Here is a 22307-nt window from a genome sequence, read left to right as displayed (position 1 = left end):
CCTATACTGCTCCTTTGATCTATGTCTAGCCTTTCTTCAGTACCACACTGTCAAAGTTACTGTTTAGTCTTTAAGGTAGTGTGAATATTCTACCTTTGTTCTTTTTAAAAATTATTTTGCCCTTCAATATAATTTTTTTTTAACATTTATTTATTAATGAGAGACAGAGAGACACAGAGCGTGAGCAGGGGACAGGTAAAGAGAGGGGAGACATAGAATCCGAAGTAGGCTCCGGGCTCTGAGCCGTCAGCACAGAGCCCAACGCGGGGCTACAACTCACAAACTGTGAGATCATGACCTGAGCCGAAGTCGGTCGCTTAACCAACTGAGCCACCCAGGCACCCCTACCCTTCAATATAAATTGTATGAATCAAGTTGTTAGTTTCTACAAAAAATCCTGCAGAGATTTTAAATGGAACTGTGTTAGTCAACCTAAGATCAGTTTGGGGAAAAGTGACATCTTAACAATATTAAGTCTTCTAATTCATGAACATGATATAATCTTCATTTATTAAAATCTTTGATTTCTTTCATTAGTGTTTTGTAGTTTTCAGCATACAGATCTTGCACACATTTTGTTGATTTATGCCAAAGTTATTTCATGTTTTTTGGTGCTATTATAAACCGTACATAGTTTTTAATTTTTTTTTAGTGTTTATTTATTTTTGACAGAGAGAGACAGAGCATGAGCGGGGGAGGGGCAGAGAGAGGGAGACAGAATCTAAAGCAGGCTCCAGACTCTGAGCTGTTAGCACAGAGCCCGACACAGGGCTCGAACTCACAGACTGCGAGATCATGACCTGAGCCTAAGTTGGACACTCAGCTGACTGAGCCACCCAGGCGCCCCTAAACCGTACATAGTTTTCAAATGTCAATTTTGAGTTATTCATTACTCAACAACAGATTTTTAAATTTAAAAAGCAATTGATGTACATAGTGAAATATCCAACAGTATAATGGTATACAATTCAAACTAAGTTTCTTGAACACTACAGATCTCTAGTTTTCCATTAAGAAAGCCATTGTTCAACAGTCCCTTATGTATCATCCCAGATACAATCTGTCAATTAACAGGTGTCTGTATATTGAAATCTTATCACCTCTTTAAATTTATATAACCATTCTACTCCTTGCCTTTTTCATTAAATTTTCTCACATAGAATATTTAACATAAATAATATTAACATTTTAAAATTTACAGTGACATAGCACTGCATAGAATCAAAACTATCCTACCAAAGCTAACTGGTTCTCTCCTGATCAAAATTTAGATTATTTCAAGTTGTAATTTTTTATAAGTAATGCTACGATGAACATCTTTGTACCTACGTCTTTCTACACATCTCCAAGTATATATCTGTAGTCTAAATTCCTAAATTATAAATGTCAATCAAGGGTATATCTGCTTTTAATTTTGATAAGAATTTGACAAGTAACTTTCTAAAGTGATTACACCAAATTAGTCTACAATGGTATTTGAAAGTATGTGAGTATTTAAAAACAAAAAATAAAACATCCAACAACTCCATAAGGTTTTCTGATACATACATACAGTTGAGAATTACTAGAACAGAGCCTAGATTAGAAAAAGGTTAAAACTAAGGTTACTAAGACAAAATAGGTAACTACTACTGTGATTCACAAGAGAAAATATGAAGGATTAAACTAAGAAAATGATAGTAGGGCTAAAACAATGGTGGCAAAAGAGATATTGAGGAGGTAGAATTTTTTAAAAGATAAAAATCTCTTGAGATTAAGGATGCTTCTAATATTCCCTCCCTTAGGATCTGACACTCAAACACATTTTTGATCAATAATAAAAAGGTAGATGGTAATCTGGATGTATGTGGGGGTGGTAGCCAAATTTTGATATAACATGCCCAAGGAATAGTCAGAAGTGAGTAACTGAAATAATTTCTAAGTTCAGTCAAGGAAAAAAGTGTGTAGTATTCTAAGGAACATATCAGCATTCTTCTAAAGACAGTATGACTGCATTATTTACACAGAAAGTCATAATCTATCCAACAGCAATAATGTTACTGAAGTTAAACTCAACCTATGTTCATTCTAAAGAAATGTGTTGATTACGAGTTCACGATGATCAAGTACAAGCATTTAATCTCTCCCCACAATTCCCACTGAAAAAATACAAAAGATGTTTAGACAAAATAAAAAGATTAAAAAAAAAAAAGTTTGACATGGGGCAAACATCAGAAGGGATGGGATAGCAAACAGCAGTAGCAAATTAGTAGCAAGAAATGTGAAGAGACACTGAAAAGAATTTAAAAGCTTCGTTTGAGTGGATATGCAACAGCTATGTAACGTTAGGCAAGTTATTTAGTATCTCGATGTTTCAGTTTCATCATCAATAAAAATAGTAAAGGCATACATATCCTATAGGGTTGTCATAAGGCTTAAACAAATGTATACATGTAAAGACTTAAAATATTACTATATGTGAAAAGTACAAAAAAAAATTTCTATTATTGATGCCTTGAGAAGCCCAGAGTTAGTGACCTGTGATTATAATCCCTTCCTCTTTATGGGTTTACTCTCACTATCTTGTTATATAGCAAATATTTACCAAAACAATTCACAAATGTTCTCTATTGGCTTTCAGTTTGTAGGATCAATTCAGACAATTCTGGCAACTATATATTAAAGCAGAAGTTTAATATTTTACTTTTGATAGATGTTATCTAAAACAAGGTATAAACTTACAAGGACACCAACAGGCAATAGGCATAAAATCACAAAACAAAATAGGGAGAACTTAAATATTTCTTGCCTTTATTTTACAAAAAATTATATGAAGAAATACTACAAATTGGGGCACCTGGGTAGCTCAGTCAGTTAAGTATCCAACTACTGACTTCGACTCAGGTCATGATCTCACTCCTCGTGGGATTGAGCCCTGCGTCAGGTTCTGCGCGGTCAGTAGAGCCTGCTTGGGATTCTCTTTCCCTCTCTTCTCTCTGCCCTTTCCCTGCTGGTGTTCTCTCTCTCAAAATAAATAAACTTAAAAAAAAAAAAGAAAAGAAAAGAAATACTACAATAAATTCTGAAATGTGGATTGTTTACTGTGTTATAGAACTGTAATAATTTTTAATACTTTTTGTAGGTTAAAAACTCATTAGAATAGGGGAGGACACAAACAGATGCCAGATGCCATATTCTTGCTCCAAAGTGTTCAAAAAAATATTTAAAAGCACACAGGAGGAGGAGGTCTCAAAGCAACTCCCTCTGTCTAATTCTACAACAATTTGAACACCAAAATAAATTAACAAGAGAACTCAATTTTAACCAGCTGGACAGAATAGGAATAAAGTAGTAATCCACGAGTCTATATGAATTTTAAAAAATGAATAAATGAACGAAGAAGGGCAAGTTCTTCTTTATAGCAGAGGGCCAACAAATAAATGACATAAATAAATGACATAAATAAATGATGGAAAGTCACTATTTACTTCATTTGTGACCATGAGAGAAATAAATGACTGAGGCAAGAATCATAAATGGATGCTAACACTATATCAAAGTTTGATAAGAAACAGGAATATTCTTAAGAAATCTTTCCACATTAAAAAAGAAAATGGAAACTCTACACAGGACAGACTTGGCAGAGCCTACCTTATTAAAGTGATCAAAATTAATATCACAATAGGAAACAAAATGACATCATGTGTCTCCTGATGTGATATACTGAGGGCAGAATATCATTTATTGTAGCATTCTACCGAGAATGCATTATATGAATGAATCTAAACATGTAGATTAGACAAAACTGAGGAGATTCTTTTATTATTTTTTTAAATATTTATTAACTTGAGACAGGGAGAGTGTAAGCCAGGGAGAAGGACAGAGGAAGAGAGAGACTCTTAAGCCCCAAAGTGGGGTTTGATCTCACGACCCTGAGATCACAACCTGAGCCAAAAACCAAGAGTCGGACGCTCAACCAACTGAGCCACCCAGGCACCCCAGTTGAGTACATCCTATAAAATAATTAGCCTGTATCTTCAAAGTGTCAATGTCATGAAACACAAAGAACAAGAAAGCATTCCAGATTAAAAGTACCAAAAAAAAAAAAAAAAAAAAAAAAAAGACATTAAAAACTGGATGCAATGTATTATTATTGCTTGAATTCTGGGCTGGGGGAAAACTGCTATGAAGAATATCATTAGGGGTGTCTGGAGGCTCATCGTTTGGGCTTCTGAGTTTGGCTTAGGTCATGGTCTCACAGCTTGTGAGTTCAAGCTCCGCGTTGGGCTCTGTGCTGATAACTCAGAGCCTGGAGCCTACTTCAGATTCTGTGTCTCCCTCTCTCTCTCCCCCTACCCTGCTTGTGCACTGTCTCCCTCTCTCTCAAAAATAAAATAAAACATTAAAAAAGAATATTACTGTGTTACATATGCATATTTATATGAAAATAAAATATATAATATATAGAGAGAGAAAGTGAGAAAGCTTGCGAGTACGCAACTGTGGAAAACTTGAGACAATAGATGAATCAGATGAAGGAAATAAGAGTTTATTTTTCTATGTAACTCTTCTATAATTTGAGTTAAAAGATTATTATAAATAGGTAAATTCTTCTAAACTTCAGTCTTACATATTCTAAACCTGTAATAGTTAAAACAGTATTGGCATGAGAAAAGAGATCAGTGGAAGAGGAAAGAAAAAAAAAATAACTCAGAAGACTAGGAAACTTCTAGTTAAAACGGTTACCATGGAAAACAAACAGTCAAGCATATGGACAATACAATTACCCAAAACTGCTAGACGATTAATTTTAAATTATCTTCAGAATATTAAGCATAACTAAAGGTAAGCAATCACAAACATTCTGGTAGTTATTTGTTATCTTTACTCAAAAAGGGTATTTTCTCTGAATTTTAAAGTACAGAGTGGCAATCTACAAAAGTGAGCCTGTATGGTCTTATGAAGAACTGGTTGAATTCTGTATACTTTCCAGATTTTCAATTGTAGGTATCCAAAGACATGTTTCTAAGAGCTGCTGACTGCTAAATAGTTTCTATTGCTAAAACAAACAAGAGCACAATCTAGTAGTGATGCACTAAAACTTCATATACATGATTAAAGTTTTAAGGACATGTCTAACGACACAAATAGAAATATATTCCATGATTGTGGATTGGAAGAACCAATATTGTTAAAATGTCCATACTACCCAAAGCAAACTACAGATTCAATGCAATCCTTATCAAAATACCGACAGCATTTTTCACAGATCTAGAAAAAACAATCCTAAAATTGTGACAGAAGATCCTGAACAGCCAAAACAATCTTGAAAAAAAAAAAGAACAAAACTGAAGGGATGACAATCCCAGATTTTGACATAAACTACAAAGTTGTAGTAATCAAAGCAGTACGGTCCTGGCACAAAAACAGACATATAGATTAGTGGAACAGAAGGGAGAGCACCAAAATAAACCCATGATTTTATGGTCAATTAATCTTTACAAAGGAGGCAAGAATATGCAATGGGAAAAAGTCTCTTCAACAAATGGTGCTGGGGAAACTGGACAACATGCAAAAGAAAGAGGCTGGGACCATTTTCTTTCACCATACCCAAAAATAAACTCAAATGGATTAAAGATCCAAATGTGAGACCTGAAACCATAAAAATCCTAGAAGAGAGACCAGGCAGTAATTTCACTGACGTCAGCCACAGCAACATTTTTTTAGACAGGTTTCCTGAGGCAAGGGAAAGAAAAGCAAAAATAAACTATTGAGACTGTATCAAAATAAAAAGCTTCTACACAGCGAAGAAAACAATCAAGAAAACTAAAAGACAACCTATGGAATGGGAGAAGATATTTGCAAATGACATATCTGATAAAGAAAGGGTTAGTATCCAAAATGTATGAAGAACTTACACAACTCAACACCACAAAAACAAATAATACAATTAAAAAATGGGAAGAAGACAGAAACAGACATTTCTCCAAAGGAAACACACAGATGACCAACAGACACATGAAAAGATTTTCATCACCATCTTATCACTAGGGAAATGCAAATCAAAACTTCAATGAAATATCACCTCACACTTGTTAGAATGGTTAAAATCAAACAGGAAACAACAAGTGCAAACATGGATGTAAAGAAAAAGAAACATCTGTGCACTGCTGGTGGGAATGCAAACTGGTGCAGCATTCCTCAAAAAAATAAAAATGATCCAGTAATTCTCCTACTGGGTATTTACCCAAAGAATACAAAAATACTAATTTGAAATATTTGCACCCCTATGTTTACTGCAGCATTATTTACAATAGTCAAATTATGGAAGCAGCCCAAGCATCCATCAACTAAATAAATGGATAAAGAAGATGTGGTATGTATGTATGCATGTATATGCATGTGTGTTTATACACACACACACACACACACACACACACAGACACACACACACACACACCAGTGGAATATTATGGGTCATAAATAAGAATGAAATCTTGACATTTGCAACAGCATGGATGGAGTGAGAAGATGTAATACTAAGAGAAATAAGTCAGTCAGAAAAAGACAAATACTACATGATTTCACTCATAAGTGGAATTTAAGAAACAAAACACAGAAACACAAAACAAAAAAAGAGACAAATCAAAAAACAGACTCTTCACCTTAGAGAACAAACTGATGGTTCCCAGAGGGGAGGTGAGTGGGGGGATGGGTGAAGGAGGTGAAGGGGATTAAGAGTACACTTTTGATGAGCATTGAGTAATATACAGAACTGTCAAATCACTATATTGTACACCTGAAACTAATATAACACTCTGTTAACTATACCTGAATTAAAAAAAAGAAAGTATGTGTTAAGAGTAACAAAGTATAAGCAAATGTCACATGTATGTGTTCTCTTACTCTAAGAAATTAAAAATGGAAGAAATAAGAAAATAAGTAAGAGAAAACCAAGATAATCAAAGAAGACAACCAAAGAAGTCACAAGTCAGTTCTATGACAATAAATGATGGTATAGTGAATTAAAAATAAATTTTGACATAATTATAATCCCCAGATGAAACAGAGATGTGCTATTCTCATTATCTTCTTGAGGAAAATGAGGAAACCAAAACAAGGAATACCTCAACTCTATCCCTTTCAACTTTAAAGAACAGCTTGAGAATATAAACAGACAATGAGAAAGTATACTTCTGTGATTAACTTTTAATATGAAATCATAATTGTTATACCTGCTGAAATTCTTACTGCTTTAGTATTTAAGCATTCATTACCAAATGGAAATACATGAGACCACCCCTAAACACCACCTATACTTCACTATTGGTTGATATTTTGGTCTAATGAATGAGTATATGCAGTATACAAAAGAACTCTTAATTCTTACAACAGATTGTTATTGCTAAGTAACAATAACTATATGTAATTGTCAATTAAAATTAACTACATTACATGTAACCATTAACAACTGTAATAACTGTAACTGTTAATTAACAATTAACAACTTAATTCTCATATAGAATTGACTATTTTAAGTGTCTTTCAGACTAGAGAAATTTGGTGAATTCCTGCCCTTTCCATTCCAACTTACATATGAAGGCAAAAAGGTCTAAAATCTAAATAGAGGCTCCAAGTTTACTTAACTATGGTTCTACTATAAAAAGTAAGCTGTACTCAGGCTTACCATTATCAATATCTAGAACAGTACCTACAATATAGCCATAATTAGGAATTTTCATCAAACTGAATCAAGTTTTGAAGTTACTACTATGGAAATTAATGGGATTTTTCCTAAAAGAACAATAATGTTTACTTTAGTATTAAATTTTTAAAATACATTATAAAAAAGTTTCTCTACTTTTTTCTGTTCAAACCTGAAGATATATTACACCTACCAGTAACATCCAATCATGAACACCTACCAGTAATATTCAATTACTATAGCAATAATTCTCAAAAGAGGCATCTGCATTTAAGGATTATACTTTCTATGTAAGGTTTTTAATAATCCTGTGTGATCTCAGAGAAGCTTCATCTTCTAAAATGGACAAAGAAGGAATATCAACAAACTCCTACCTGTTCTGGCATAGCTCCATGTTCAATTCCAGTCTTCAATAATCTGTAGCAATTACCAAATAGATCCCATTTTGTGAGATCATGAGCACTAAAATAAACAAAAATGCATTAACTTTATTCTAGAGTAGAAGAAAATTGAAATCTGAACTCAGTTTGAGTAGGCAGAAGTATAAACTAACTGCATTTTCTTATAGAATCAAAAAAGATGGATAAAAAATGTTCAAGTACTCAGAAAGAAAGGAAGAAGTAAAGAGGATGGAAGTAGAGAAAAAAGGACGGAAGGAAAGAAAAAGGAAGAAAAAGGGAAAAGGGAAAGAGGGACAAGGACGATGAAGGGGGAGAGGAGACAAAATATGTAAGCTGATATTAGGAATTAATTAAAAGAAACTAATTAACAATAAAAATTCGCACCTTTCAATGAAGGTTACTACTACATAGTCAACCTAAGCTTGTATTCCATTTCATTCTTCCTAGTATATTTTAAAACACATTTTAACAAATATGTTCATAATTTCAAAACATAAAAATACATATGTATTTTTTTTTTAATTTTTTTTAATGTTTATTTATTTTTGAGACAGAGAGAGACAGAGCATGAACGGGGGATGGTCAGAGAGAGGGAGACACAGAATCTGAAACAGGCTCCAGGCTCTGAGCTGTCAGCACAGAGCCCGACGCAGGGCTTGAACTCACTGACCGCGAGATCATGACCTGAGCCGAAGTGGGCCGCTTAACCGACTGAGCCACCCAGGCGCCCCCATATGTATTTTTAAAAGACATTTGTATTCATAAAATAGAGATAAAGAAAGACAGAAATAGGGGAAAGGAAATATGGCAAAGCTTGAAATTTAGTGTGGCTATAGGCTTCTTAATTGAAATAATGCTGACATTTTATTTTCTCATGAGTTCTACTAAAAATAGATCAGTGAATGTTAACTTTCATTTTGAAATGTCAAAATATTTTTTAAAATAGGAGTTTTGACATTAGTTGTCAATTTTTATTTTGAAATGTCAAAATATTTTTAAAACTAAGAGTTTATTTCTCCATAGAAGTCTAAAAAATGTACTTGTGTAAAAAGAAAATCTAAAAGTCTTAGATTTTAGACATTGCTTTTGAAATCTGAAGTGTTCATTAATGTAAGGGCTACACTTAAACATTCTTTAGACAACAAAGATCTTTATTTTCCTTTCTTTATGGAGCAAACACACTTCATTAACAAGGGACATGTAAATTACAATTTGAAAATGACACTTAGATGAACTTTCATGGCTTCCTCCCAAATTTTTTTCTTATTAAGATTTCTAAAAGCTATCAATTGAAAATTATACCTATAAAACTCTACCTAGCTTATGGGGCACCTGGGTGGCTCAGTTGGTTAAGTGTCCGACTTCGGCTCAGGTCATAATCTCAAGGTTTATGAGTTTGAGCTCCATATTGGGCTCTGGGCTGACAGCTCAGAGCCTGCAGCCTGCTTCAGATTCTGTGTCTCTGTCTCTCTCTCTGCCCCTCCCTCACTCATGCTCTGTCTCTGTCTTTCAAAAATGAATATTAAAAAATTAAAAAAAAAACCTCTAGCTTATAGAGTAAGCCCATCTAATGTGTTAATAATATTGATTAACAAACTTTTACAGTGTACAGTGTACATTTGTTACACTTGAATGATAAATCTTACTCCTTAAATAATCAAATAATAAAAACCAATAATTTATAGAGAGAAAATCTGAATAGTAGAAAAATCATAACATCTCTATATTTGTCTAAAATTTTCCATTGTTATACAGATGTCAAATATTATCAAAACAGTCTATTTTACGTTGGCTAATATGTTATTAACTAAATCTAAATAAAATGACGTACTTATGAAAAGAGGTTAACCGCTTTAATGTAGAAAGAACATTGTAAATATCATCATCATCAGCTTCTTCTCCCTATAAATAAAAAAAAGACATCACTTCATTACCATAACTTTACTTACCCTCAAATTCACACGAAAGTCTGTTAATGCTTACTGCCTAAAAGAATTCTTTTTTATTATATAAAGAGTACATATTCACTGTTGGTAAAAAACAAGGTACAAATAGCAAAAAAATAAAAAATAACAGCCATAATTGTAATACCCAGAGATAACCATTTTTTGCATTTTAAACAATGTCATAAATGTTAACTTTGTACATTTTTTTGATTAATACTTTAGCATAAGTTCACTGAAACTGCTGAGTGAAAAGGTACGTGCTTTAAAGATTTTAATGGTTACTTCAAAGATTTTACTGTCAGTTCCTTTGGTAGCTCAAAATCACAATGAAAAATAAAAAATGGTTGATAAAACTCAGAAGTTAAAATTAAAAATTAGAAGTTGGAAAAATTGGTTACATGGATTAAAAAGAAAATCCTATCAGTCTGGCCATCAAAGCACAGAAATCTGTGGGGGTTCCAAATTGCCTTACAATGATTGGAGGAAGAGGGCAAGAAATGGGAATCACAAAAATAATTATAAAAATAACCAGCTGGAGAAGTGCCTGGGTGGCTCAGTTGATTAAGTGTGAGACTCTTGATTTTAACACAGGTCATGATCTCACAGTTTTGGGTTCGAGCCCCATGTCGGGGCTTCAGATCCTCTGTCTCCCTCTTTCTCTCTGCCCCTCCTCTGGTCATGCTCACTCTCTCTCCTTCAAAAATAAAATAAACATTAAAAAAAAAAAAAAAAACAGTTGGGAGAGGTCTGCTGCTATCCTGGGCACACCACTGGTGAGTGGCTGTTCCTTGTAAGTACACTTAATTTTTATGTTGTATTCATTAGCACATTATAGGAGTTGAATAATATTAAAATGTAATTTAGGTTCCAGGAATAAAAAATGAAAAAATGAATTAAGAAAAGCCAGACTTTAAAAAGGTATTTCTTAAAAGAGAAAAAATTTAGCTTTTATGAATAGGTGTTTAAAATAAAGTATAACCAAGGCTAATCTTTACAGGATGAACAGCTGCAATAATGCTAAGATCTGAAAGAGGTAGGGAATTCTACTAGATTTTACTTTAAAATGGAAACAATTTACACATTCAACAACTCTGAATAACTATTAGCCAAAATTATCACATATATACACATTAACTTTAAAACAGACCTCTTGCAGTAGATCTTCCACAGAATGATTGAATCGATCTACAAACTCGTCAATTAGCTGACTTCGAGCTATGTCAACTCTGTTCTGGATGGTATACTCTTCACTGCATAATATGCTATAGGTTTTACTGCAGGCTTCTAGAACATCCGATTCTACATGCTTCTCCACAACAAATTTAATCTGTTTTAATAAAGCATCCAGATGCTGAGGAGGGGAAAAAAAAAAACTATGATATTTAGATTAATAAAAATAAGCATCTGTCAAATTATAAGCCTATAGATTACATGAAATGAAATAATCTAGTTAATTAAACTGACTATAATAGAATTTCAATTTCACAGTGTCTTACCTTTTCCATTCTACCTGTGCTATAAATTTCTAGATCAAAATACTGTGGGATTTGTAGCAAGTTTGCTACCTTCTCTGCATCTGCAGAATACTAGAAGGAAGAGAAGCAAAGAAAAAAGAAGTGACTACTTTAATAGTTCAGTGTAATAAGCAAACTCAGTGGCATATTAGCACAGAAATGTAAATGAGACTATACCTTTGATAGCAACATAGGGAGTGTGATAATAAAATGCTCAGTCAGTTTGTTTCTATCATCAATTTGAGTTTTTCTCTCTTTGGCAGTTAGCACCTAGAAATAAATTTAAATGGGTAAAGAACATAATGTCACATACTAATTTATAAATCTAGAATGTTACACAGAACAATGAAGCACTGGCAGATAATGTACCCGAGAATTTTCAGAGGAGCTTAACAAACTACTAAAACAAATATCTCTAGTTTTACGCTTATTTCTAGTTAACATGCAGTATTACTTTATGAAATAACTACTTATTTAAGAATCACCCAAATTTAGATAAATTACTACTTGTTTAGGTTAAATAAAAACAAAAACAAACACTTCTATAAAACCAATTATCAACATAAAAATATTAGAACTAATGGTGAAACAATTTTTCCAGAGTTTTAACCTCAATATGTTAACAGTAACCTCCCCTATGTTAAATACACTTTTCTGAAAATACTTTAGAAAGTAATGCTTTTATATTATCAGCAGCTAATAAATTATCACTTATTTTTTGATGCATATACTAACAATATCTCTGCACTCAAGATAATCATTTCCCCAAGATATTCTGCATTTTGTATTTATCTTGAAGGAACTTAGGATCATAATGTTGAATGGTATTACAAAACAGAAACATTCCAATATAAATTACCACTTAATAAATGTAAACCCTCATTTAAAAAAAAAATCAATACAGCTTTTATTGTATCTTTAAAATACCACAAATAAGTCTGAGAAATCATTTGGCACCTTGCTGTTTCTGTAGCTGGGACATCTTTTCTATTGTCTGAGAGTGAGAGAGTGCGGGGAGGTGCAGAGGGAGAAGGAGAGAGAGAATCTTAAGCATTAAGTTAGATGCCTGGAATGCCTAGGTGGATCAGTAAATTAACTGTACTTAAGCATTCAGGCTCAAGTCATGATCTCATGGTTCTTGAGATCAAGCCCTGCATCAGGCTCTACACTGACACCGGGATTATCTCTTTCCCTCTCTCTGCCCCTCCTCTGCTCACACTGGTGTGCGCACGCTCTCTCTCTCAAAATAAATAAATAAACTAGGAAAAAAAAAAAAGAGCTGACTTTTAACCGACTGAATCACCCAGGCACCCCTGGAAAACTTAGATCTTATTCATCAGGCTGCTGAACTGTTTTTTTTTTCACAGATACCATCCCAACATTTTCTGATATTGTTTTTAACTGTTGTGGCTTTCTGAATCAAAGCAGCTGAATCTGACACAAGTTCACTGTCATTTCCTTAACGAATTAACTCATCTTTCTGGGCCTGAGATACTCAACAAGCAACACCTTGGCCTCATCCGAAGCTTGCAGATGTATTTTTCACTCAAGAAATTTCAGACTTCAACAAGAGAACCACTGTCCTGAATAACAATGTTGTTGGGGAAGTGAGCATACAAAGACCCTCCCTTGTAATGGAAGCCCAGTGTAACGCCCTTGATCATGTTCTGTACATGACTACAGATAATGCGAACCAGAGCCATTTCTTTTCTATTTGCCCACCATTTGTCAACTTGGAGCCTCTTCTTTTTCTTTCCAAGGAGACTGAGTCTCTTTGCAGGGTTTGTCTGGCATCCTTCACAATAGTAGTGCATCCCTTCAGAGCGATGTCAACATTTTTTGGAATGTTGATAGTTTGCTGAGAATGGTCTTCATTCTCACAGATGTTTGAGAATGTGAAAGAATAGGGCCTCCTATCTGATTCTTCTTCCAGGAACTTAATATTGTTTTTCTACCTCTTAAAATACAAAATAATCACTCTGGAATGATTTACCAAGTATGTATTTAGTTCTGCACAAAGTAATAAAAAGGACTACATATAAAGTGGAATATACATCTAGGAATGTATTCAGGGTATTGAGAAGTCTTGAAATTCATTTGATAATGTATGAAAGGTCTAAGAATATTGATTTTAGGGAAAAAGCTGTCTTTGATTGAATAATCATGTTAGGCAGTCTACATGCACGAACTCAGTTAATCCTCACAGTATCTCTGATGGGATGGTAAAAATGGAATACCATGTATGAAGGGAGACTTTGCCAGTATCTAACAAAACTGTATACCTATCTTTCCTCTGATCTAATGATCTCACTTTGAAGCAATCTACCCCACCAACACACATGGTACAAGTATGAAATGACACAAGATTATTCACTACACATTATTTCTAATAGTAAAAGGCTGGCAACAACCCAAAAGACTCTCAGTAGTGTACCCACATAATGGATATTATGCAGCCATAAAAAAATAAAGATCTCCAAATACAGTTATGGAGTGATATCTAGGATATACTGTTAAATAAAAAATGTAAGGTACAGACACTGTACAAAATATACTATCTTTTGAGGGTAAGTGAGAGAAAGGAGGATGGAGTACATGCATTTACCTATACTTGTAAAATGAAACACTGAAAGGATAATCTGAAAACAAATAAAAATGGTTACTGGTAGGAGGGAGAAACGTGTATCAAAGACTTCTCTGAATGTTTTTTTATTTAAAAAATTTTTAAATTTATATCCAAGTTAGTTAGCATATAGTGCAATAAAGTTTTCAGGAGTAGATTCCAGTGATTCATCCCCTATGTATAACACCCAGTGCTCATCCCAACAAGTGTCTTCCTTAATGCTTCTTACCCATTTAGCCAGCCCATTCCCCCACCCACAACCCCACCAGCAACCCTCAGTTTGTTCTCTATAGTTAAGAGTCTCTTATGTTTTGTCCCCTGTTTTTATATTATTTTTGCTTCCCTTCCCTTATGTTCATCTGTTTTGTATCTTAAATTCCATGTATGAGTGAAGTCATATGATATTTGTCTTTCTCTAATTTCACTTAGCATAATACCCTATAGTTCCATCCATGTTGTTGCAAATGGCAAGATTTCATTCTTTCTGATTGCCGAGTAATACTCCTCTGAATGTATATTTTTACATGTTTTTCACCTTTTAACTACATAAATGTTTTACATATTTCCAAAAAATAAAAGAAAAAACATACAAAATCAAAGAGGGAAAAACCTTGTTATGCTAAATTTAAGTCATAAATATCAATATAAATGTGTAATTTAGTATATATGGATATATACAGAGAAATATATACATATATATTTTTAGCTCTGTATACTCAAAATGCCTATCAGAAATAATAATCAATTGACAGTGAGTACTCTTAGGGACAAGATTTTAACTTTAAATACTACTCTATTAAAAGGAACCAGGGCTTCTTGGAGATTCCCATGCTAGGGTAATGTAAGAATCAGCCGTCAAGTGACACCCAGTAACTCCTTCCTGGTATTCATGCCCTTGCAGTCTCTTCCCACAGTGACTAAGGCTGACATGTGTAATCAATAGGAGATTGTGGAAATGATGTTGTGTGACTTTTGAGAACTAGATCATAAAAGACACAGAAGTCTACCTTACTTTCCTTTGGTTCATTCATTCTGCTTTATTCTCACTTTGATCATTCACTCTGGGAGCAGGGGGAGGGGGTAGCAACCATGTCCTGAAAGCACTCAAACAGTCCTACTGAGATGTCCACATGCTGAGGCTCTAAAGCCTCCCACTAACAATCAACACTAACTCGCCAGTCATGTAAGTTAAGCCATTTATAGAAGCAGTAAAATAACAATAAAATCTTCAGAGGCTAAAGCCCTGACTAACATCTTAAATGCAAACCTATAAGAAACCTTAAGCCAAAAGAACAGCTAAGGCACTCCCAAGTTTCTGACCCACAGAAACTGTATGAGACTATAAAGCCTTATTAAGTCTCTAAGTTTTAAAGTAATTTTTTTACATAGCAATAGTAGGAAGTGAACTTGTTGAGAAAGCAAGAAGGTGCTTAAAAAATGATTAACACAAGTCAAAAGGGTAAGAAATGTTTAGCCTGAAAGGGCTCAGTTAAAGTTGGAACAACACATAAAGTTTTTAAAACTTTTATTTTGGAAAAATTTAAAAAGTACTCATTCTGTCACTATTACTTCATTAATTTCCTAAAGACTTTAATTTCCTGTAGCATTTTAAGGCAAATTCTTGGTATATCATTTCACTTCACCCATAAATATTTCAGTGTATGTTTTTAACAGATGAAGACTTAAGAATAAAACTTGCCATCTCCAACAAAATTAAACAATAACTCCTTACTATCTTTCCATAGCCAGTCCATAGTTTTCTCTATTTTTACTTTTTGGATCTCTGTACATTCATATTTAATGTAAGCTTTGATATGGTTGCATTTATGTCAGCCATTTTGCTATCTATACGTCTCATCTTTTTTTGTGCATTCCTTCTTTACTATGTTTTTTGGAGTTAAACATTTTTTTAGTATACTATTATAATTTATTTGTTGATTTTGCTTTCATTTTCTTTGGGTATCAGTAGTTGCTCTAGGGATTATAATATACTTCTTTAGTTTACTATAATCAACTTTAGATTAATATTGAGTTACAGCAAAATACAACAATTTTGTTCCGATATAATTCCATTTCCTTTACCCTTATTTTATTATGTGTGTTATTATATATGTGTTATTGCTGTCACATATATCTGCATATCTTATAATCTTAATGCTTTAGTGCTATAATTATTGCTTTTATTAATCTTACATCCCTTTAAAGAAGAGGAAAAAAAGATATATTAATATACATGGCCTTTTATAGCCACCCACATAGTTACTATTTCTGGTGCTCTTCATTCTTTCCTATGAATTAGAATTAACATCCAGTATTACTCTTTATAGCTTAAAGGACTTCTTTCAGTATTTCTTCTGAGGCAGGTCTTCCAGCAACATATCTCTAAATTCTCATTTATCTGGGGATGTTTTTAATTCACCTTCATATTTGAAAGGTAATTTTACTGGATTTAGAATTCTTGGTTGGCAATTTTCTTTTCTTTCAGTGAATATTTCATTCTGTCAGTCTTCTGGCCTCTACTGTTTCTTATAAAAAATTAATTAGTAATCTTATTACAATTGCCCTCTACATGACATGTTTTTCCTCTCGCTGCTTTCAAGATTTTTTTTGTCTTTGGCTTTCAACAGTGACTATCCTGTCCAGAGATGAATCTTTTGTGTTTACACTACTTGAGTTTTGTGAAGCTTCTTTATCTGTGGATTATGTTTTTCACCAAATTTGGGAAGTTTTTGGCAATTATATCTTCAAGTGTTTTTCTTTCCTCTTTCTCTCCTTTCTTTCTGGAACTCTCATTATACAAACTTGATGCACTTAATATTGTTTCACATATTTCTCAGGCTCTGTTCATTTTTCTTCAGTCTTCTTTACTCTCTGTTCTTCAGAATGATTTTTATTAATCTAGGTTCATGTAGGATGTTTCTTGTCATCTCAAATGTGCTGTTAAACCCAAAGAATGAATTTGAAATGTCATTGTACTTTTCAACTCTAGAATTTCCAGTAAGTTTTTTCATTATTAAGATTCCTTATTTCTGTTATCATATTTTCCTGTAATTCTTTGAACATATTTTCCTTTAATTCTTTCAACGTATTTTCTGAAGTATTTGCTAAATCCAGTAATTAGGCCTAACGAGAAGCCATTTCTATTGTCTGCTTTTTTCACCCAGAGTATGGTCACATTTTACTGTTTCTTTGCATGGCTGTAATTTTTCTGGAAGAGCCAACACTTTTAGGTAATATGGTGAAGCAATTATGGATTTTTAACTGATTTTTCTGAGTTTCATTACTTAAAAAAGTAATCTTAAACCTGAAATGTATATATAATCTGTCTCTCCCATGATGTATGTGGCCTCTGCTTAGAATTTTCATTATTTTTGTTTTAAAGCCTGTTTCCTAAGAGTTTTCAGTATTTCAATAGATTCCTGGTCAATCAATGATTTGGGCAGAGTTGGTGCTTAAATACTTCCAACATATAAGGCTTCTCCCCTCTGAGACCTGGGTTAGAAAGTATATTCAAAGATCAGCCACTTCTTCAAGAAACAACAAGTGTTGGCGAGGATATGGAGAAAAAGGAACACTCATGCACTGTTGGTAGGAATGCAAACTGGTGCAGCCACAGTGGCAAACAGTATGGACATTCCTCAAAAAGGTAAAAATAGAACTGTTCCACAATCTAGTAATTGCAATACTGGGTAAAATGCAAAAAACACAAAAACACAAACTGAAAGGGATACATGCAACTCTATGTTTATTGGAGCATTATTAAAATAGTCAAATTATGGAAGCAGCCCAATGTCCACTGGTAGATGAATTGATAAAGAAGATACTGTATACATACACAATGGAATATTATGCAGCCATAAAAAGGAATGAAATCTTGACATTTGCAATGACATGCATGGAGCCAGAGAGTATAATGCTAAGTGAAATAAGTCAAGACAAAGATAAATAGCATATGATCCTACTCATAGGTAGAATTTAAGAAACAAAACAAACGAGCAAAGGAAAATAAAAAGAGACACACACAAACCAAGAAACAAACTCTTAACTATAGAGAAGGAACTGATGGTTACCGGAGGGGAGGTGGGTGGGGCATTTGGGGATTAAAGAGTACACTTATCATCATGAGCACTGAGTAATGTACAGAATTCCTGAATCACTATATTGTACATATGAAACTAATATAACACTGTATTTTAACTGTACTGGAATTAAAATAAAAAACTTAATAAAAAAAAAAAGTCCAGCTAATACCTAAGTTTGCTTTGACTTTTATTTTCCATTGGGTTTTCTCAGGTTTCTCAGTCAGCCAGTGATGTATGGAGAGCTCATCTCACCCTTTTATGGCTTTTTCATTTCCAGGATTTTTTAGATTCTTGGCTGGTCCACTGTTCTTCCCATCTGGGACCACAACCTCTGAATATCACAGCTGTGGGTTTTCCTTGTTTGTTTCTACCATGTTTGCCATTTTTAGTTCACAAAGCTCTGGACTTTTGCCATTTGTACCATATTGAGTCTGCCCCCTCTGCAAGCAAAGCTGCTGTTTTTTGCAGACAGTACCACTCTGGTAACACGACATCAACTTTGTGGATGGGTGTGTGTGCATTATAATCCCAGGCAAGAAGGCAGCAGACTCCTGTTGCTTTTACCTGAAGCTTTAGCAGCTTTTCAAAAACAAATCCTTCAATTTGTTTTTTTATCTCTGGTGAACTTCCAGAGCTCTTTGATAAGTTTTTTTTTGACAAATTTTGCAGTTTCATTTTTTCTTTTTTTGTAGAGAGAAATTACCTACCTCTGCACACCACCAGAGCTGGTCTTTCCATCAATGACTATCTCAATTCATCTTTATAACCAATAAAACTTGCATTATTAGCCCCATATTACAAATAAGAGAATTAACACACAAAGAAAATAATCAACTATCTGAAGATTAAATAGTTGCTAAATGGAAGAGTAAAGTTAGGCAGTTTGCTTTCAGAGCCTTTCTGCATTTTTAACAGATATGAATGTGAAAATTATTAAATTACTAGAACAGAAGCAGGTACAGGTGCTTTGGGAACATGGAAGAAAAGAATCTATTTTTGAAACCTAAGTGCAGTAGACAGTATATAATGACAAAGCACCATAGCATGTATCCTTTACAGAAATTCCATGTTTTTATGCATACATATACCATCAAAATTTTCAAATATTTAAGACAGTTAATTACATTAAAAGTCTTTTGGTAGATTTCTCACTAATTTAACTTACTCTCTTGCCAGTACCCCTTCCCACTGGAGGATGTGCCTCAGCAGCTTGACGAATTGTACAAACCATTAGCTCTATAAGAGCACTCTCTTGACGGTCAGACATTGCTAAAGTGAAACAAAACGCATTAGTATGAGTAGACAGTTTTATAATAACCATGTATTAAAGAGAACACACAGTTATAAAAAACTGCAAACATATTTTATTACTGGTTATTTTAAAGACTGAAGTTAAGCTCTATACTTTTTTTTTTAAAGAAGTAATATACGCTTATCCTAAGTCAAACATGAAAGAGAATTAGAAAGTAAAGAAAAAGAGGACAGTGGTTTCTTCTAATACCCAGTCTAAGACCATATTTCTGAATTAGGCAATACCAAAATTTTACCATATTTCCTTCTCATCATTTAAAGCTCATACAATAGGATATCTTTTTCTAAATAAAAAGTGAGCTCTACATATTTTAAAAAAATAATAGATTTTGAATATCTTTCAAGTCACTATGTACACATTATGAATAATTTCTTACATAATTATGTTATTACATAAGTGTTCCACAATTTAGTCAACCTTCTTCTACCTTTTACTCAAATCGTTTCCAAATTTTTGTCACTATAAACAATGCAGTAACAAATATCATTAACACACATATGTTTATGTAACTGATACTTATGTTTCTGTAGAATAAATTCTGAGACAGGGTAATGGGTCAAAGGTTAAAATAAATATAAGGTTACTTATGGAAATTCAAACCTCCAACTGCAATGATGTTTGGTTCCTCATATCCCTAGCCAGCACGAAATGTCATAAATCCCTTTAATTTCTGCCAATTTGAAAAATGGTTATTTCGTTATTTTGCTTCTTCCTTTGTACTAATCAGTAAAATGTATTTTCTTGTTTTATTGGCTTAGAACTTTTTTCTGAGATTTTTATATTTATTCTTTGCCCATTTTTCTACTGCTATTCACCTTTCTTGAATTCCTGCGTATAAGGAGTAGTAACTTTGTCTTTTGAATGAGGCAAATATTTTCTCCTAGTTTGTCCTTTTGATGCCAGAATCTTTAGGGTATCTTTTGTTAGAATTTTTTTTTACAGAAATTGTTAATTTTTACAAAGTTACATCTGTACTGTTTCATGGCTTCTGGCTTTTTTTTTATCTTTCTAGTTTTAATGAGATATAATTGACATATAACACTGTACAAGTTGTACAGCATAATGATCTTACATATATTGTGAAATTATCACAAAGTTAACGAACATCTATTATCTCATACAGATACAAAAAGGCTCCTAGGTTTCTTGCATTGCTTTCAAAGATCTCCTTGTCCTAGAGATTATTGGAATATATTTTCTTTAATTAAAAAAAAGTTTATTTTTGAGGGAAAGAGAGAGCAAGCAAGGCGGGGGTGGGGGGAGGGACGGACAGAGAGGGGGACACAGAATCCAAAGCAGGCTCCAGGCTCCGAGAGATTAGCACAGAACCTGAAGTGGGGCTTGAATGCGTGAACTGCAAGATCGTGACCTGAGTTGAGGTCAGATGCTCAACCGAGTGAGCCATCCAGGCGTCCCTAAAAATATATTTTCTAATTCATTTTCTTCTCTCTCTCTAGCTTTTATAAATTTATTCTGTCTGAAATTTATTTCTGCTGGTTGCATGAATATGGCCTATTTATTCTTACACCAGATGAACAGCCAATTATGCCTCCACCATTGTTAAGTAAACCAGCTTTCCCTGCATTTAAATGTCCCACTTAAACATTTAAAAAAATGTTTTAGGCTCTATCATATATGGTTAGACGATTTCTGGATTCTTTAGGTTCACTAATCTATTTGTCTATTTCTATTACAACACCATCCTATTTTGATGATAGCTGCTTTATAATGTGTTACACCTTAATATATAACTTAGTTCAACTAATCTGAACATTTAGTTGAACAAGATTCCCTTACCCAGGCCTTTTTCTAAATATTTTCTAATTTCTATAATGCTAATAGCAAACAATTAGGCACTGAAAAAAAAATTTTTAATGTTTATTTTTTAGAGAGAAAGACAAGAGCATGAGTGGGGGAGGGGCAAAGAGAGGGAGGGAGACACAGAATCCGAAGCAGGCTCCAGGCTCTGAGCTATGAGCAGAGAGCCTGAAGCAGTGCTCTAACTGTGAACCGCGAGATCATGATCTGAGCTGAAGTTGGACACTTAACTGACTGAGCTAAGCACTTATGATGAGTAAGGCACTGTTGTAAGTGATTTGTATGTTAACTTGTTTTATCTTCAACACAATTCCAAGAGATAGAACTAATATCTTCACACTTTATAGATAGGGAAAATGAGCCACAGAGTTAAGTAACTTTCAAAGTACTCAGGTAGTAGTGGAGTCAAGACATGGACTCAGGTAGTCTGATTCCTGGGTCTGTGCTCTTAAGCACTATCCTTTTATTTTTTTATTTTTTAAATTTTTTTCAACGTTTTTTATTTATTTTTGGAACAGAGAGAGACAGAGCATGAACGGGGGAGGGGCAGAGAGAGAGGGAGACACAGAATCGGAAACAGGCTCCAGGCTCTGAGCCATCAGCCCAGAGCCTGACGCGGGGCTCGAACTCACGGACCGCGAGATCGTGACCTGGCTGAAGTTGGACGCTTAACTGACTGAGCTGCCCAGGCGCCCCAAGCACTATCCTTTTAAACAAAAGAAAACATTTTATATGAAATCATTTTGCTTAGTTCCTTCTCTCATCTCATCTTGAAGAACTTGCAGAAACCCACTGGAATTCAAACTGGTATTTTATTTTATTTTCTTATTTGAGAGACAGAGAGAGAGAGCGAGCGAGCATGAGTGGGGCAGAGGTAAAGAGAATCCCAAGTATGCTCCATGCTGTGTGGAGCCTGACGCGTGGTTT

The 22307-nt window shown here is 33.8% G+C and overlaps 1 protein-coding gene and 1 pseudogene across 2 annotated transcripts in view; both read right to left on the bottom strand.

Annotated features, from left to right (window-relative positions):
* Positions 1-22307, bottom strand: part of STAG1 (stromal antigen 1) — a 402070-nt gene that overhangs the window by 62799 nt on the left and 316964 nt on the right. For both annotated transcript variants that reach the window (XM_049628788.1, XM_049628789.1), the window contains 6 exons: positions 19416-19519; positions 11723-11815; positions 11528-11617; positions 11179-11382; positions 9917-9987; positions 8059-8146 (listed from right to left, as the gene is read on the bottom strand). In XM_049628788.1, the coding sequence (XP_049484745.1) occupies positions 8059-8146; positions 9917-9987; positions 11179-11382; positions 11528-11617; positions 11723-11815; positions 19416-19519 (650 nt within the window). The remainder of the gene's footprint in view (positions 1-8058; positions 8147-9916; positions 9988-11178; positions 11383-11527; positions 11618-11722; positions 11816-19415; positions 19520-22307) is intronic.
* On the bottom strand, positions 11822-18744 carry LOC125920635 (60S ribosomal protein L9-like; annotated as a pseudogene).

The sequence above is a fragment of the Panthera uncia genome, chromosome C2, assembly GCF_023721935.1.
Source record: "Panthera uncia isolate 11264 chromosome C2, Puncia_PCG_1.0, whole genome shotgun sequence".
NCBI lineage: Eukaryota > Metazoa > Chordata > Mammalia > Carnivora > Felidae > Panthera > Panthera uncia.
Note: the sequence above shows the minus strand (reverse complement) of the source record. Positions and strands in the feature narration are given on the sequence as shown.